The sequence below is a fragment of the Pygocentrus nattereri genome, chromosome 2 (assembly GCF_015220715.1).
Source record: "Pygocentrus nattereri isolate fPygNat1 chromosome 2, fPygNat1.pri, whole genome shotgun sequence".
Taxonomy (NCBI): domain Eukaryota; kingdom Metazoa; phylum Chordata; class Actinopteri; order Characiformes; family Serrasalmidae; genus Pygocentrus; species Pygocentrus nattereri.
The window spans coordinates 55397544-55414112 of NC_051212.1; the positions used below are offsets into that span (position 1 = coordinate 55397544).

Genomic DNA, 16569 nt, shown 5'->3' on the forward strand with positions numbered 1-16569 from the left:
ACCCCACCTACCTGACTGTCACCTTATTGACCCCTTTCTCTGCTGCTGCACTCAGCACTTTAACTTTAGACCCATAGTGTGCACAATGTAAGGTTTACAGGTATGACTGTGTGTGTGTGTGTGTGAGTGTGTGTGTGTAGGTGTGTGTGTGTGTGTGTGTGTGTGTGTGTGTTAGTGTGTGTGTGTAGGTGTGTGTGTGTGTGTGTGTGTGTGTGTGTGTGTGTGTTAGTGTGATGGTAGAAATGCAGGTTTTATTTTATTTTGTTATATTTTTGTATTTTATCTTATTCCCTGCATGTGAGTGTCCGTCTGATTCTGTGCTCTGTGAGCTCCTGTAACCAAAACCAGATTCCTTGTATGCGCAGCAGACCCGGCCAGTAAAGCTCGGTTCTGGTTCTGATTCTGAAATGACATTGGTACAAAAACCATAATGGTTCCAATGAAAAAAGAATTACAGTGAAACAACATTAAGAATAGAATAAAATGAACCGAATGTCCTTATGAGGAGGTTACGAGTTGAGGAACCAAACCTTCACAAGTTGCAACATACAGGAATCCGAAGAACACGCCCGACACGTTTTACCAGTAAGCGAAAACGTTTTTACTGCTGACGGTCAGTTTGGTGCAAAAATTGCAAAACCCTTCTTAGGCCTTTTCCAGAGAAATCACGAAGAAAAGTTGATCTTCTGACAAGGTCATGATTTTGTTACTTTTTACTGCATTTATACTGATTGAGGTCTGCAGTTGCTGGACACAGTGCTGTATCTCAGCTGGTTCCTCGTGGAGCTTCTGAGAGAACATCAAGGCATAAGGAGGAACCGAAACAGGATAGTTTGGATCTTCTCTCTTCTCGCCTGAGCCGTTATATGGTCTTCATGTCTTCATCATTCCTCTTAAAAGTGGACGATGACACAAACAAAACTCTCCAGACTCTCCAGACTTCTGACTGGTCGTGTATCTACAGCAGCATTCATAAGGTCCTCGTTAGTCATCTTTAAATCGCTGCTGGCGGAACGAAATATTGCGTCTCCGAAAAGGAAACTTTACAGGAGAAGGGAAAACGTTCTTAGCCTGTAATGGAAGTGTATGGAGAAATGTTTTATTCCAAGCCAGTTTCTGACCATTTCTGTTGGTCAGTTCATCATGAAATAATTCATTCAAAGTTTTTATTTAGGTTGAATTAAACCTATCGCAGAACTACGAGCACAAAGAACCACCTGCATGATTAAAGGGTTCTCTGCATGCGAAATGGCTCTTCAGATTGTCGGAGAAAGTGCTCTAAAAGGTTCTATAAAGAAAATTGGTTCTGTATACCATAGTTCAATATACCTGTCGTAACAGGTTTTTACGGCGTAACAATAGCAGAACCCTTCGGGTGCTGTAGAGAACCATATACAGCACATTCTCCATCAATCTGAAGAACACTTTCACCATGCAGAGAACCATGTGATCGTGCAAAGAGTTCTCTGAGCGTTCCTGGTTCTGTAGATGCGTTTTGTTTACTGAAGAACCCTTGAAGAACTCTTGAAGAACCGCCGTTGTTGATGGTGCACTTTACTCACTTGTTCCCACTGGTCTGTTGTGGCCGGTCAAGGTCAGATCACTGATCTGAATGAAGGAGGAGCATCTTCTCCGTCTTTACAGCCTATTTAAGGTGGAGTTTCCTCAAACTGAACTTCTCGCCGATGAAGCTCGTCTCTGAGGTACGAGTCCTTTTCACCGCTTCCCCTTTGTTTCTGTTACGGTGATGATCAATCGGAACAACCTTAGAAATACGGCAGTATTCCAGGTGCAGTATTCCAGGTGCAATTTCAGGAACATATCCTCACAGCGTCATTGTGTTTATGTTTATTTCGCTCTATTCTGTGAACAGAATTTATGTGAAGGACAGAGTTTATATTTTTTATCTTAGAGTTTTAAACTTTAGTATTATATTTGTTGTTTATAAGTGTTGTATAAGTGATTAATAAGGCTTATTATAAGGCTTAATAAAGGCTCATAGAGTGCCTTGCTGTCCTGTTGTTGCCGTAGCACTGTGAATTTCCCCGCTGTGTCTCCGTACATAGACAATCTTCAATAACGGACACAAATCAGCCCTGAAATCTTCCATATCTTTACATTTAAAATGCATTTTATTATACTTTAATGACGTACAGTTTTCCAGAATGTAGTTTTTCAGTTACTGAAATTTGGTTCACACACAACTACAACTAAACCGTGATGATTACAACCTACAGAATAAAAATATGTGCCAATATTGAAAATGCTATCATTTCCAGCATCCAGTAGGACAGTGTCCGATTATGGATCATCATATTCATCCGTGAACTCACAAACACTCGCAAACACTCTTACAAAAGACGGTTCTTCAAGGGTTCTTTAGTAAAGAAAATGTTTCTATATAGAACCATGAACACTCAGAACCCTTTGCATGATTCTAGGTGATTAAATGGTTCTCTGCATGGTGAAATGGTCCTTCAGTTTGACTGAGAATGTGTCGTTGTTGTTGGAACAAAAGCTTGTATCTCAGAAATGGTAATTTTACAGGAGAAGGAAAAAACCTACCTTCCTTTTAATGTAAGTCAATGGAACCAGACATCTTTATAAGTCATTTCGGGTTACTTCCTTTGGTCCATTCATCATGAAATTTACAGACATTATAAAGAGCAGCAGCCACTTTCAAAATATATCAAAAACTGAAAAACGTCCAAAATTGACGTACACGGTTTTGTTCCAGCACTATGGTTCTATGTAGCACCCAAAAAAAGTTATTTTATTGTGACACGCCTGACACGGTGACAACAGCAAAACCCCTTCCAAAAAGGTTCTATATAGAACCATCTACAGCACATTCTCCATCAGTCTGAAGAACCATTTCACCATGCAAAGAACCTTTTAATGGCTTTGAGTGTTCGTAGTTATATACAAGCATTTTCTTTACTAAAGAACCCCTGAAGAAGCTTCGTTTTTTAGAGTGTTCCTTAAGGCTTTTCCTGAAGTTGGTCCCATTTAAGGAAAAACAGGATTAGATTGGTGTTCTTGTGATTTGGAAAACGTACCATTGCTGCTGTTACATTTGGCTGCATTGGCTAGAAAATGTGCAGCGGAGCAGGAATGACCTGTACAGCGTGACCTAGAGCTTCGGACCAGTTCAGAAGGACATTGGCTGTAAATCTGTACCAAGAGAACCTTCAATGTAGCACATAATCTATTACAAGATGTTCTAATTACCAGAGGGGAACCCTCTGGACCGTCCATCTTACAACACGTGTGAAGGCCACTGAAAACGACCAAACACCAGGTTGTTTGGGCTGAATGTTCCAGGAAGGTGTCCAACCTGATTCTGACCTTCCTGACCATAAACAACTTTAGGTTTGTGAGCTAATCAAGCTGTAAAAAAGCGTTTCTCTTTTGTCCAGCAATGTGTGTGTGTGTGTGTGTGTGTGTGTGTGTGTGTGTGTGTGTGTGTGTGTGTGTGTGTGTGTGTGCGCATGTACATATATATGATTTCCCCACAGTGAACAGAGGATGGCGCTGTTCAGTCAGATCTTCACTGCTCTGCTGCTGCTGCTGCAGTTGGACCTGCATCTGTTTGGTGGATCTGAGGCGGCAGCTCCTCAAACTCCCAGCTGTTCTGCCTCTGCTGGGGTTCCAGGAACTCCCGGACACAACGGCGCTCCTGGCCGAGACGGGAGAGACGGAAAGGATGGAGCTGCCGGACCCAAAGGAGAGAAGGGAGAGCCGGGTATGTGGGCGTAGTGCGGAGTTACAGAGAGAATCAGAGAGGCTTCAGAAAACAGAGGGCAGCAGGAAAGTGACCACTGTGCTCTGATTTCAGGACTGAGCGTGCATGGACATCAAGGAAAGGCAGGACCAGCAGGACCACCAGGTCCAACAGGTCGAGTAGGTCCACCAGGACCCCAAGGACCAAAGGGAGTTCCAGGTTCACCAGGTAAACAGATCCCAGAACAGGCACATGAAAGACATTGCTCAGCGTTCTCTATTACATCTCCTTGGTTTTGTTCTCAGGTTCGGTGTCAAATGACTTGATCACATCTCTTCAGTCTGAAGTCCAAGCTCTCAAAGCCAGACTGACTGTAGCAGAGAAAAGTAGGTGACTTTCTGTGAGCAGTGATGATTAAGGCCCAGTCCCATTTCTTCTTCTCACCCCTACCCCTTGTTCTCGAGTGTTGCCCCTTGTTCCTGAGCTACAGGGCAGTGGTTGAGATCTTCCTCTGAAATGAGACCCTCTAATAAAAGAGCATCACTTCATTAACAGCTACTAGCGCCGCTCTGTAGGCGACCCTGCCCGTCTGCAGGGACAGCAGAGGAGGGGAAAGTTCAGCTCCTCACTGCTGGGCTTTAGTTACATTCAGGGATCATACGCTTTCAAAGAGGGGGGCAGTTATTTATTATCACCCCCCCTAATTCTTCAGTGATATGAAGCTGAAGTCAGAGATTCACCAGATTCTTGAGAATTTTCCCGTTCCACCTTAAACGGAGCAGCAGTTCTGATGGAGCCAGAATGTAAACGCTGTAGCATTTAAGGTGGACCTTGAAATTTAGCTCCCGAGACGTCGACACTGCTAGAGATTTTTAAAGCTTGTTATGAATAAAATGACCAGAATCCACTGAAACGACATTAAACTGAGATAAATATATTGATTATCGTCATTTGTAACAGAGGAAATTCTCACATTTGTGGGTTTCTCTGGTCTCTTGTTCTCCGTCTCGCCGGTTTTTCTGTTTTCCTCATATCTCTCTGTTTGGAGTCTCTGAAAAGCCTCCATTTGGAGGGTCATGTAGCCCCAACAGTTCACTCCACCCCTCTATCTCAACCAGAACCGGGACACCCCACCCCTAGACGTGAACACGTCCAAAAAGGAGGGGTAGGGCTGAGTGCTGGGGCGAGGGGTGAAACGGGACTGGGCCTAACGTTTAAGATGAAGTGCCGTCCCTCTGAAATAATCCTACATGCCGAATTTCTGTTTAGTTCTCAGTTTCAGCACCTTCAGAAAAGTCGGGCAGAAATTATTCCTAATGCACAGGACGGAGGCGACGTTCGACAGAGGCCAGAAGCTCTGCACCGATGCCGGCTGGACGCTGGCTGTACCGAGAAAAGAAGCTGAAAATAAAGCCCTGTCTGAAATGATCGCACAGGTCGCGGCGTCTCACGCGTACATCGGCGCAACCGACCGAGAGAAAGAGGGTCAGTTTGTAGATGTTCACAAAGCGCCTCTGACCTTCACCAAATGGAAAAATGGTGAGCCCAACAATAATAATGGGTCAGAGCACTGCGCTGGGATTTATACCAGCGGAGAATGGAACGACTTCAACTGTGACATAAACCGAAAAATAATATGTGAAACAGAAAGTTGAGTCGAGTTCAAGCTCATAAATACAGAAACGTGACAACAGCCAGGTTTCTGGAGAGCAGCTGAGCTTCGTTCTCATTATTCCTCTTTGGGTAACGTCACCGAACTGCTTCACTAACAAACGAGGCTGACGCGGCAGAGCGATTTATACCAGTGGTCATTCTCTAATGATGAACATGCGTTTCTAACACACTGTAACTGACCTTTCATAGTAGTATAACCATTTATACACTGATCAGGCACAACATTCAGATGAGCTGTCTTCTCTGACTTTACATCTACAAGGTGGACCCACAAGGTAGGAGTGTCTAATAGAGTGGACAGTGAGTGGACACAGTGTTTAAAGACTCCAGCAGCCCTGCTGTGTCTGATCCACTCAGACCAGCACAACACACACTAACACACCACCACCACATCAGTGTTACTGCAGTGCTGAGAATGACCCACCACCCAAACAGTACCTGCTCTGTGAGGGTCCATGGGGGTCCTGACCACTGAAGAACAGGGTAACAGAGTATCAGAGAAACAGATGGACTACAGTCTGTAACTGTAGAACTACAGAGTGGAACTATACGGTCAGTGGAGCTGATAAAGTGGACCATGAGAAACAAGGAGGTGGTCAGAATGTTGTGCCTGACCGGTGTATGTTTTCCTTTCTTACTTGATTTATTATTTTTCATATAAAGATTAGCGATGATGTCTTACTCCACTGGAGTCTATTACAAATAAAGTGCTCCACTGTGAAACCGCAGAGTTTTGTATTTTCTCATTTACAAGAATCCGTTTTTCTCTCGTTGGGTGAGGGGCGGGGTTCAGGGTCACCTGGGACAAAACAAACATCCTTACAAGCCAAATTTGGCCGATCCTGCTCTATCCCTTCATCAATGGTCAGTTTCTGACCACAGAGACGCTGGTTTGGATGGTGGTCACTCTCAACCTAGCAGTTACACTGAAGATGAATCAGAAACAGTGCTGTGACTGATCCACTCGTACCAGCACCACACACTACCATCTCAGTGACACTGCCGTGCCGAGAATGGACCACCACCCAACTAACATCTGGACAACAGCGGCCCTGTGGTCAGAAACTGACCAGTGAAGAATAGAGTCAAGGGGGGGTCTGATAAACTCTACATAAACACTAAAATAAGGCTCCGCCCACCGACTAAAACGTCTTGGTCCTCATTCTTCAATATCTTCCTGAGTCAGGGGCGTGGCTAAAATAAGGCTCCACCCACCGACTAAAACGTCTTGGTCCTCATTCTTCAATATCTTCCTGAGTCAGGGGCGCGGCTAAAATAAGGCTCCACCTGCAGACTAAAACGTCTTGGTCCTCATTCTTCCTGAGTCTGTTCTTAAGTGCGTTCTTGATGAAGGTCCTCTTGAACCGCAGAATCGTTCTCACCTTTGGGCTCTCGAGTGTGTGTAGATTCTGTTCTTACCTGAGAACAAACCCCACATAAGAGTCAGAATCTTGGTCAGAAGCTGCCTGAGAAGTTATTTCTTCCTAGGAACGGTTGGAGAACGAGGCCCACTGTGTTTCGGTAGTGCCATGAAAACGTGGGACAGCATTTTTAAACCCAAGATAAATCAGAATCTTTCACCTTCACTGTAAAAGAATAAAGACATGCAGAAGTGTAAATTTCGGGGGTTAGGGCTCAGGACAGACACACGCCAACAGAAAGTGCTCTATAAATGATGACTTTGTATATTTTATATATGATTTAGCTTTATTACTGTCTCTATAGTAACACACGCCTTGTATCTTCATTGCAGCTTCATTGATCTTTATTTATTGTTTACTGTTAAAACACAGTTTAAACTAATTTAGTAGACTACGGTGAAGCCAAGTAGGTGTTTCTAATAAAGTGGCCAGAGAGCTGATGAAACTCAGACCTACTGAGCCTCAGTAGTTCAGCATCATCAGTTCTGGCGGAAGGAAAACGCCCCTTACCGGTCACTGGTTTTGGGAAGCGCGCTGGACATTGTATTGTCTTCTTAATTCTGAGCTTTTCCTGTTGACGAAACACAGTCGCCTGGTAAGAAACTTGATTTCGTTTGCTTTCATACTTTTTACCGCTTTTTAAATGTTTTAACGACATATTCAGGTTGCCTGTGCATTGATTTTTCAACATATTTGGTTTTATATATTATTTTTTTATTTAATGTGGAGGAATAAACGAGGACGCCCAGCATCAGATTCTCAGGAGAATTCCTCTCCACCACGTAAGAGTCTAGAGAACAACAAGAAACTGAAATAAAAACTTTATAAAATTATTACTCTAAGTTACTCTGTAAATTACTCTGTTATTCTGTAAATTACTCTAAGTTACTCTGTAAATTACTCTAAGTTACTCTGTAAGTTACTCTAAGTTAGTCTGTAAGTTACTCTGTGAATTACTCTGTTACTCTGTAAATTACTCTTAAGTTACTCTGTAAGTTACTCTAAGTTACTCTGTAAGTTACTCTGTAAATTACTCTAAGTTACTCTGTAAATTACTCTATGTTACTCTGTAAGTTACTCTGTAAATTACTCTAAGTTACTCTGTAAATTACTCTTAAGTTACTCTGTAAGTTACTCTAAGTTACTCTGTAAATTACTCTGTTATTCTGTAAATTACTCTAAGTTACTCTGTAAATTACTCTAAGTTAGTCTGTAAGTTACTCTGTGAATTACTCTGTTACTCTGTAAATTACTCTTAAGTTACTCTGTAAGTTACTCTAAGTTACTCTGTAAGTTACTCTGTAAATTACTCTAAGTTACTCTGTAAATTACTCTATGTTACTCTGTAAGTTACTCTGTAAATTACTCTAAGTTACTCTGTAAATTACTCTTAAGTTACTCTGTAAGTTACTCTAAGTTACTCTGTAAATTACTCTGTTATTCTGTAAATTACTCTAAGTTACTCTGTAAATTACTCTAAGTTACTCTGTAAGTTACTCTAAGTTAGTCTGTAAGTTACTCTGTGAATTACTCTGTTACTCTGTAAATTACTCTTAAGTTACTCTGTAAGTTACTCTAAGTTACTCTGTAAGTTACTCTGTAAATTACTCTAAGTTACTCTGTAAATTACTCTATGTTACTCTGTAAGTTACTCTGTAAATTACTCTAAGTTACTCTGTAAATTACTCTTAAGTTACTCTGTAAGTTACTCTAAGTTACTCTGTAAGTTACTCTGTAAATTACTCTGTTACTCTGTAAGTTACTCTATGTTACTCTGTAAGTTACTCTGTAAGTTACACTACGTTGCTCTGTAAATTACTCTTAAGTTACTCTGTAAGTTACTCTAAGTTACTCTGTAAGTTACTCTGTAAATTACTCTAAGTTACTCTGTAAGATACTCTGTAAATTACTCTAAGTTACTCTGTAAGTTACTCTGTAAATTACTCTAAGTTACTCTGTAAGTTACTCTAAGTTACTCTGTAAGTTACTCTGTAAATTACTCTAAGTTACTCTGTAAGTTACTCTGTAAATTACTCTAAGTTACTCTGTAAATTACTCTAAGTTACTCTGAAAGTTACTCTGTAAATTACTCTAAGTTACTCTGTAAGTTACTCTGTAAATTACTCTAAGTTACTCTGTAAGTTACTCTAAGTTACTCTGTAAGTTACTCTGTAAATTACTCTAAGTTACTCTGTAAATTACTCTATGTTACTCTGTAAGTTACTCTGTAAATTACTCTAAGTTACTCTGTAAATTACTCTTAAGTTACTCTGTAAGTTACTCTAAGTTACTCTGTAAGTTACTCTGTAAATTACTCTGTTACTCTGTAAGTTACTCTATGTTACTCTGTAAGTTACTCTGTAAGTTACACTACGTTGCTCTGTAAATTACTCTTAAGTTACTCTGTAAGTTACTCTAAGTTACTCTGTAAGTTACTCTGTAAATTACTCTAAGTTACTCTGTAAGATACTCTGTAAATTACTCTAAGTTACTCTGTAAGTTACTCTGTAAATTACTCTAAGTTACTCTGTAAGTTACTCTAAGTTACTCTGTAAGTTACTCTGTAAATTACTCTAAGTTACTCTGTAAGTTACTCTGTAAATTACTCTAAGTTACTCTGTAAATTACTCTAAGTTACTCTGAAAGTTACTCTGTAAATTACTCTAAGTTACTCTGTAAGTTACTCTGTAAATTACTCTAAGTTACTCTGTAAGTTACTCTGTAAATTACTCTAAGTTACTCTGTAAGTTACTCTAAGTTACTCTGTAAGTTACTCTGTAAGTTACTCTAAGTTACTCTGTAAGTTACTCTGTAAATCACTCTAAGTTACTCTGTAAATTACTCTTAAGTTACTCTGTAAGTTACTCTAAGTTACTCTGTAAGTTACTCTGTAAATTACTATAAGTTACTCTGTAAGTTACTCTGTAAATTACTCTAAGTTACTCTGTAAGTTACTCTGTAAGTTACACTACGTTACTCTGTAAATTACTCTAAGTTTCTCTGTAAGTTACTCTAAGTTACTCTGTAAATTACTCTAAGTTACTCCATAAGTTACTCTGTCAATTACTCTAAGTTACTCTGTAAGCTACTCTGTAAATTACTCTAAGTTACTCTGTAAGTTACTCTAAGTTACTCTGTAAATTACTCTTAAGTTACTCTGTAAGTTACTCTAAGTTACTCTGTAAGTTACTCTGTAAATTACTCTAAGTTACTCTGTAAGTTACTCTAAGTTACTCTGTAAGTTACTCTGTAAATTACTCTAAGTTACTCTGTAAGTTACTCTGTAAATTACTCTAAGTTACTCTGTAAATTACTATAAGTTACTCTGTAAATTACTCTATGTTACTCTGTAAATTACTCTAAGTTACTCTGTAAGTTAGTCTGTAAATTACTCTAAGTTACTCTGTAAGTTACACTACGTTACTCTGTAAATTACTCTAAGTTTCTCTGTAAGTTACTCTAAGTTACTCTGTAAATTACTCTAAGTTACTCCATAAGTTACTCTGTCAATTACTCTAAGTTACTCTGTAAATTACTCTGTAAATTACTCTATGTTACTCTGTAAGTTACTCTGTAAATTACTCTAAGTTACTCTGTAAATTACTCTTAAGTTACTCTGTAAGTTACTCTGTAAGTTACTCTGTAAATTACTATAAGTTACTCTGTAAATTACTCTATGTTACTCTGTAAGTTACTCTAAGTTACTCTGTAAGTTACTCTGTAAATTACTCTAAGTTACTCTGTAAGTTACTCTGTAAATTACTCTAAGTTACTCTGTAAATTACTCTTAAGTTACTCTGTAAGTTACTCTAAGTTACTCTGTAAGTTACTCTGTAAATTACTATAAGTTACTCTGTAAATTACTCTATGTTACTCTGTAAGTTACTCTGTAAGTTACTCTGTAAGTTACACTACGTTACTCTGTAAATTACTCTAAGTTACTCTGTAAGTTACTCTGTAAATTACTCTGTAAGTTACTCTGTAAGTTACTCTAAGCTACTCTGTAAGTTACTCTAAGTTACTCTGTAAATTACTCTAAGTTACTCCATAAGTTACTCTGTCAATTACTCTAAGTTACTCTGTAAGTTACTCTGTCAATTACTCTAAGTTACTCTGTAAGTTACTCTGTAAGTTACTCTGTAAATTACTCTAAGTTACTCTGTAAGTTACTCTAAGTTACTCTATAAATTACTCTAAGCTACTCTGTAAATTACTCTAAGCTACTCTGTAAATTACTCTAAGTTACTCTGTAAGTTACTCTGTAAGCTATTAAATAAAACCAGTGTTCATATATTCTGAGCGCTGAAGCGCCACCACATCTAGGTAATGCATTGCGATGGTCGCTCTCAAAGCCAAAACAAGAGAAAAACATTAGTAGATCTGCCCCAAAATGCGTCTCCTGCACATTATACATTATCATTTCCCACAGTGAACAGAGGATGGCGCTGTTTAGTCAGATCTTCACTGCTCTGCTGCTGCTGCAGTTGGAGCTGCATCTGGTTGGTGGATCTGAGGCGGCAGCTCCTCAAACTCTCAGCTGTCCTGCCCCTGCTGGGGTTCCAGGAACTCCCGGACACAACGGCCTTCCGGGACGAGACGGGAGAGACGGGAGAGACGGAGCTGCTGGACCCAAAGGAGAGAAGGGAGAGCTGGGTATGTGGGCGCAGTGCAGAGTTACAGAGAATCAGAGAGGCTTCAGAAAACAGAGGGCAGCAGGAAAGTGACCACTGTGCTCTGATTTCAGGACTAAGTGTGCAGGGACCTCCAGGAAAGGCAGGACCAGCAGGTCCACCTGGGCCCCAAGGACCAAAGGGAGATGCAGGTTCATCAGGTAAACAGATCCCAGAACAGGCACAACAAATTGTGAATTACATCTCCGTGGTTTCCATTCTGGTGAAAGTGTTGGCCCTAATATCAGGAGATTGAGAGTTTGATCCCATGATGATGACATCACGCTGCGATTTGGTGGCCGTAGATCATCACAGCCGTGATGTTATTGGTGATAACTCCCTCCTCGAGTGCTCTACTGCTTTAATACAGCAGTTAAATAAATACAGTAAGAAATGAATAAACTGGCCGTGAACGTGGCGTTTAATATGTTTTAATGTTCAGTTCCTTCCTCCTAATTATAGCTCCTTAACGAGCAGCTTGTTGCTACGTCAGAGTAACGAGCTCCACAGACTGAGCCGTAAAACTGAGCCAATATCAGGTTCAGCTCAGTTTGGTCAGTTTCTCCAGATCAGTATTAATGTTGTTTTGTTCCAGCCGGTCTGTAAAGCTTCTTACAGCCCGTTTAGTTTGGCGAATGGTGTTGGGTTCATTTCTGGCTGATTCCAGGTTGTTCAGCTGTTCTTCCGTCACAGCTGCCGACTGAAAAGCTGCTCAGTGGAGACGACAGTTTGGGAATTTAGTGTCGTCTGATCTTCAGAGTCGGACCAAATCGGCTGTCGGTCAGATGTGGTCTTAACAGGGTCCTTTTTCTGTTTGTGGCAAAGTAAGAAGTAAAAACGTTCAAATGGCTCGAGCGTCTCCTACAGCTGTCAGAGTCGTTGCTTAGCAACAGCATCTCAGCAGAGTGATAGTGTTTGTGAATAACAGGTCGGTTAGAACGCCTCTCAACCAATCAGCTCACGGGGCCGGAACTACCTGTTGTATAAATCACAATAAACCCTTAACTTAGTGCTGTATAAAGAGATGTGTGTTCAGTCTGCGTTTGAAGGCCACGAGAGACAGTGGGAGATCGTTCACCACCTGGACTCCAGGACAGAGAAAAGCCTTGATGCTCGTCTTCCTTGTGTCTTGAAGGATGGCGGGTCGAGCCGAGTCGCACTTGAAGCTTGAAGGGCTCATGGTACAGTTCGAGTTTTGACCATTGCCACCAGGGAGGGAGAGGCTGGTCCATTTTTGGCTTTATAGGCCAGCGTTAGGGTCGTAAATCTGATGCAGCTACAGGAAGCCAGTGAGGGGAGCGCAGCAGTGGGGTGACGTGGCTGAACTCAGGAAGACTAAATTGGAGTTCCCCGAACTTGTGGTGCCTCGCCGTCGTCGCCCTCTGCTGGTAGCTGGCGGCGCAGGCTGGACCCTTACAGCTTTACAAATGTAAAAGTGCAGCAGCTACAGTTAGAATATAACAGCAGAATATTTAGTCATATAACCATGCAGGTTAAATTACAATCAGACTATAGTTACAACAGAATACAACTATATATAAATATAAATAGACTTTTATATCTAAAAATGTCATTTTTTAGGTTAATCTGACAAGCCAAGTGCACCTTAGCAACTACCTGGGACACCACAGCAAACTCACCAGCCTTGCCCTTCTAGTTATTATGATTTTTCTATCTGGACCATTCAATATAATATCATATAGAGCTGTTTAAACTCCTTCTAGTTAGAAAGGTTGTAGTCTTTTGTTTGTTAGTCTCTGTTGCTATGGTATCTCAGTTAGTTGCTAAGGCATTGCTAGGCAGTTGCTATGGTGTCCCAGGTAGTTGCTAAGATAAGATGAAATGTTTTTTTGTTTAAGCACATGTTAAAGTGGATTTTCAAACATAATAATATGCGTTTTTAGCCCGTTTATTCATAAGAATGTACAGATTGTTGGTTTTACAGATACAGTGTGTGCATTAAATGTGCTAATTTTACAATGTTCAGTCATTCTCTTTCCTTTCTCAGACATTCAGGACAGGGCGATTAGATCTCTTCAGTTGGAGATCAAAAGTCTTACAGCCAAGATCTCCCTTCTGGAAAAAGGTGAGATGTTTCTGATCCTGATTCACATTCAAAAAGCAGCACAAATGCATTAAAGCTGGAACACACACTGATCATAACAGTCTGACCACCTCCTCGTTTCTACACTCACTGTCCACTTTATCAGCTCCACTGACCGTTTAGCTGCACTCTGTAGTTCTACAGTTACAGACTGTAGTCCATCTGTTTCTCTGATACTCTGTTACCCTGTTCTTCAGTGGTCAGGACCCCCATGGACCCTCACAGAGCAGGTACTGTTTGGGTGGTGGGTCAATCTCAGCACTGCAGTGACACTGACGTGGTGGTGGTGTGTTAGTGTGTGTTGTGCTGGTCTGAGTGGATCAGACACAGCAGTGCTGCTGGAGTTTTTAAACACCTCGGTGTCGCTGCTGGACTGAGAACCAAAAATATCCAGCCAACAGCTTCCTGTGGTCAGCATCCTGTGGGCAGTGTCCTGTGGGCGGCGTCCTGTGGGCAGCGTTCTGTGGGCAGCATCTGTAGGCAGCGTCCTGTGGGCAGCGTCCTGTGGGCACTGTCCTGTGGGCAGCGTCCTATGGGCAGCGTCCTGTGGGCAGCATTCTGTAGGCAGCGTCCTGTGACCACTGATGAAGGTCTAGAGGACGACCAACACAAACTGTGCAGCAGCAGATGAGCTGTCGTCTCTGACTTTACATCTACAAGGTGGACTGACAAGGTCGGAGTGTCTAATAGAGTGGACAGTGAGTGGACACAGTGTTTAAAAATTCCAGCAGCACTGCTGTGTCTGATCCACTCATACCAGCACAACACACACTAACACACCACCACCACATCAGTGTTACTGCAGTGCTGAGAATGACCCACCACCCAAACAGTACCTGCTCTGTGAGGGTCCATGGGGGTCCTGACCACTGAAGAACAGGGTAACAGAGTATCAGAGAAACAGATGGACTACAGTCTGTATCTGTAGGACTACAGAGTGGAACTAAACGGTCAGTGGAGCTGATAGAGTGGACAGTGAATGTAGAAACGAGGAGGTGGTCAGAATGTTATGCCTGATAGGTTTAATGACACTGTCACCATTCACAGCTGCGAGCTTCCCCACGTCCAGAAAAGTCGGACAGAAGTATTACGTGACGGACGGCTCGACGGGAAACTTTGACCAGGCGCTGAAGTTGTGCAGCGACATTGGAGGAGCGATCGTCCTACCAAGAAACGAGGAGCAGAACCAGGCACTAGTTAAGCTAATCGCTCCTTTTGGCTCAGAGGCTGCTTACATTGGAATCACAGACCGACAGGTAGAGGGTCAGTTTGTAGACACTGAAGGAAAGTCTTTAACATTCACGAAATGGGGGACTGGTCAGCCTGATAATTATAGGGGGGTGCAGGACTGTGCCAGTATACTCGAATCCACGATTTGGGACGACCACGGCTGCGAGGTAACTCATCTTATTGTGTGTGAAATATGAAACAAACGAAACCTTTTAATCTGGCCACAGACTGACCAAGTACTGCAGTCCATCTTTCGCGCTAGGTTTGCTGGACGAAGAGTTCGTAAGCCTCTGGGCACCAAAGCTTTACAAGGTAATTCCACACATTTTCCATATTTCATCGTAATTAAATGGTTAAGATGCAGTGATGAGCCAAGACTGATGGAGCTGGGCCTTCAATTCGAGCCATAAATATCCAAACCTGGTCAAAACACGAGGGAAGAAAGCGCCTCAGCGGTTATACGAACTTCTGCCAGCATCCCTGACGGATGGATTCTAGGAACACAGTCCTCACCCACGTACTTTAAACACAGCCATCTGCAGCTTCTACAGGACATTTCATGTTTTTTGTGTGATGACTGTGACATACTGGCATTTATTTTACCCTGGATCCGTTTCTCAGTGACTCTTTCTGTAGTGAGCTCTGGTGTCGAGCTGCTGCCACCGTTTTCCATTTCTAACAACCCGCTGATCAGGTTGCTGCTCATGATCACAGTCAGTAACATATCTAGAACTTCCAGAAGGCCTACAGTGACATATTTCTCACCTAAATCAAAACGTGACTGGTTGATTCCTCCGTCACGTCCTAATGATGCTGGTAGTTAATCTAAGGTGTAGGGCCTTCAGTCCAGCTCCTGAAGTCAATTAACCAATGGGAGAAACCAATGGGAGAGCAGCTTGGCTACATCCATTTAGATACCACGGAGAGAACAATCCTGATTGGACAATCTCCTGTCAGGCATTTCAAGCACAAACTACAAATGTTTTTCAGTTCCCATAAATCATTCGTCCCTCTCTGAAGCCCTAAAAGGCCCTGAGGGTTCCCGTCTGTTACGATGTAAACAGAGTGGTTTGGTGTGAAACGCTCTGTTCTAGATAAACTCACCGAGTCAGAACCGTTCACAGTGGTGGTGATGGGAACCAGACGTCCCTCTAAAAGCGCCTACAGAAAGTTCCTACATGAACTGGTTCTGAATTCACTGCCTGATGACTGAGACGCTGTTTTATGAGAGTTTAGAGAACTTCAACTCCATTCATGGTGGAGGGAGACATGCAGGGCGCTGTGCGGCAAAATAGTCCCCAAAGAAAACTCATTATTCCAGATTTTCCACCGTTTTCCCATCATCAGCATTCCATATAAGCTCAGAAGACTCGTGTGGGTTCTCTGGTGGTTCTGGATGGTAAATAAAGTGTCTATATCTGTGTTGTAGTCATGGCGACGCCTGGTTCCCATCACCACCACTGTAAAGACGTCTGGACCGTTTCACTCCAAACCCTCTGAATCTCTGATTACGCCTCACTCACTGAGTTATGCATGGGAATCTACTTCTGACCTCTTCTATATTAAGATGCATAATAATCTTAAGAGCAGGCATTAAATATATGCTCAAACGTAATATTTACCGTGCTACCCATCTCTCGCTCCTTTGTCATTTTTCCCATCATTGTAATCCTGATGAATACTGTATATTGACTCTGAATACTGTCGTCTGAATTTATTCATTCTTTAATAAAGATCAATGTTATT

General features: G+C 41.8%; 2 protein-coding genes across 4 annotated transcripts; both read left to right on the forward strand.

The window, feature by feature from the left end:
• The first annotated feature begins 1610 nt into the window (after positions 1–1610).
• LOC108413835 (mannose-binding protein A-like) lies at positions 1611–5558 on the forward strand. 3 transcript variants are annotated; one of them, XM_017686522.2, is made up of 5 exons: positions 1611–1703; positions 3519–3745; positions 3839–3952; positions 4030–4110; positions 4994–5558. In XM_017686522.2, the coding sequence occupies exons 2-5, from the start codon at positions 3529–3531 to the stop codon at positions 5377–5379; spliced, it is 798 nt and encodes a 265-aa protein (XP_017542011.1). In that variant the 5' UTR covers positions 1611–1703; positions 3519–3528; the 3' UTR covers positions 5380–5558. The 3 variants fall into 3 exon arrangements, with proteins under 3 accessions (XP_017542011.1, XP_017542008.1, XP_017542010.1); XM_017686519.2 differs by having other exon boundaries at positions 1664–1803; XM_017686521.1 differs by having other exon boundaries at positions 1702–1789.
• A 5164-nt stretch (positions 5559–10722) lies between these two features.
• LOC108413829 (mannose-binding protein C-like) lies at positions 10723–15962 on the forward strand. The gene is made up of 4 exons (XM_017686508.2): positions 10723–11472; positions 11564–11650; positions 13498–13575; positions 14641–15962. Exons 1-4 carry the CDS (start codon positions 11259–11261, stop codon positions 15018–15020), a joined length of 759 nt encoding a protein of 252 aa, XP_017541997.1. The 5' UTR covers positions 10723–11258; the 3' UTR covers positions 15021–15962.
• Positions 15963–16569: the final 607 nt, after the last annotated feature.

Coding starts and splice junctions, on each gene's coding strand:
- LOC108413829 (XM_017686508.2), top strand. CDS start 11,259: ATGGCGCTGTTTAGTCAGATCTTCACTGCTCTGCTGCTGCTGCAGTTG. Junction 11,473..11,563: donor AGGAGAGAAGGGAGAGCTGG/GTATGTGGGCGC, acceptor CTCTGATTTCAG/GACTAAGTGTGCAGGGACCT. Junction 11,651..13,497: donor GGGAGATGCAGGTTCATCAG/GTAAACAGATCC, acceptor TTCCTTTCTCAG/ACATTCAGGACAGGGCGATT.
- LOC108413835 (XM_017686519.2), top strand. CDS start 1,748: ATGATCAATCGGAACAACCTTAGAAATACGGCAGTATTCCAGGTGCAG. Junction 1,804..3,518: donor TTCCAGGTGCAGTATTCCAG/GTGCAATTTCAG, acceptor ATTTCCCCACAG/TGAACAGAGGATGGCGCTGT. Junction 3,953..4,029: donor GGGAGTTCCAGGTTCACCAG/GTAAACAGATCC, acceptor TTTTGTTCTCAG/GTTCGGTGTCAAATGACTTG.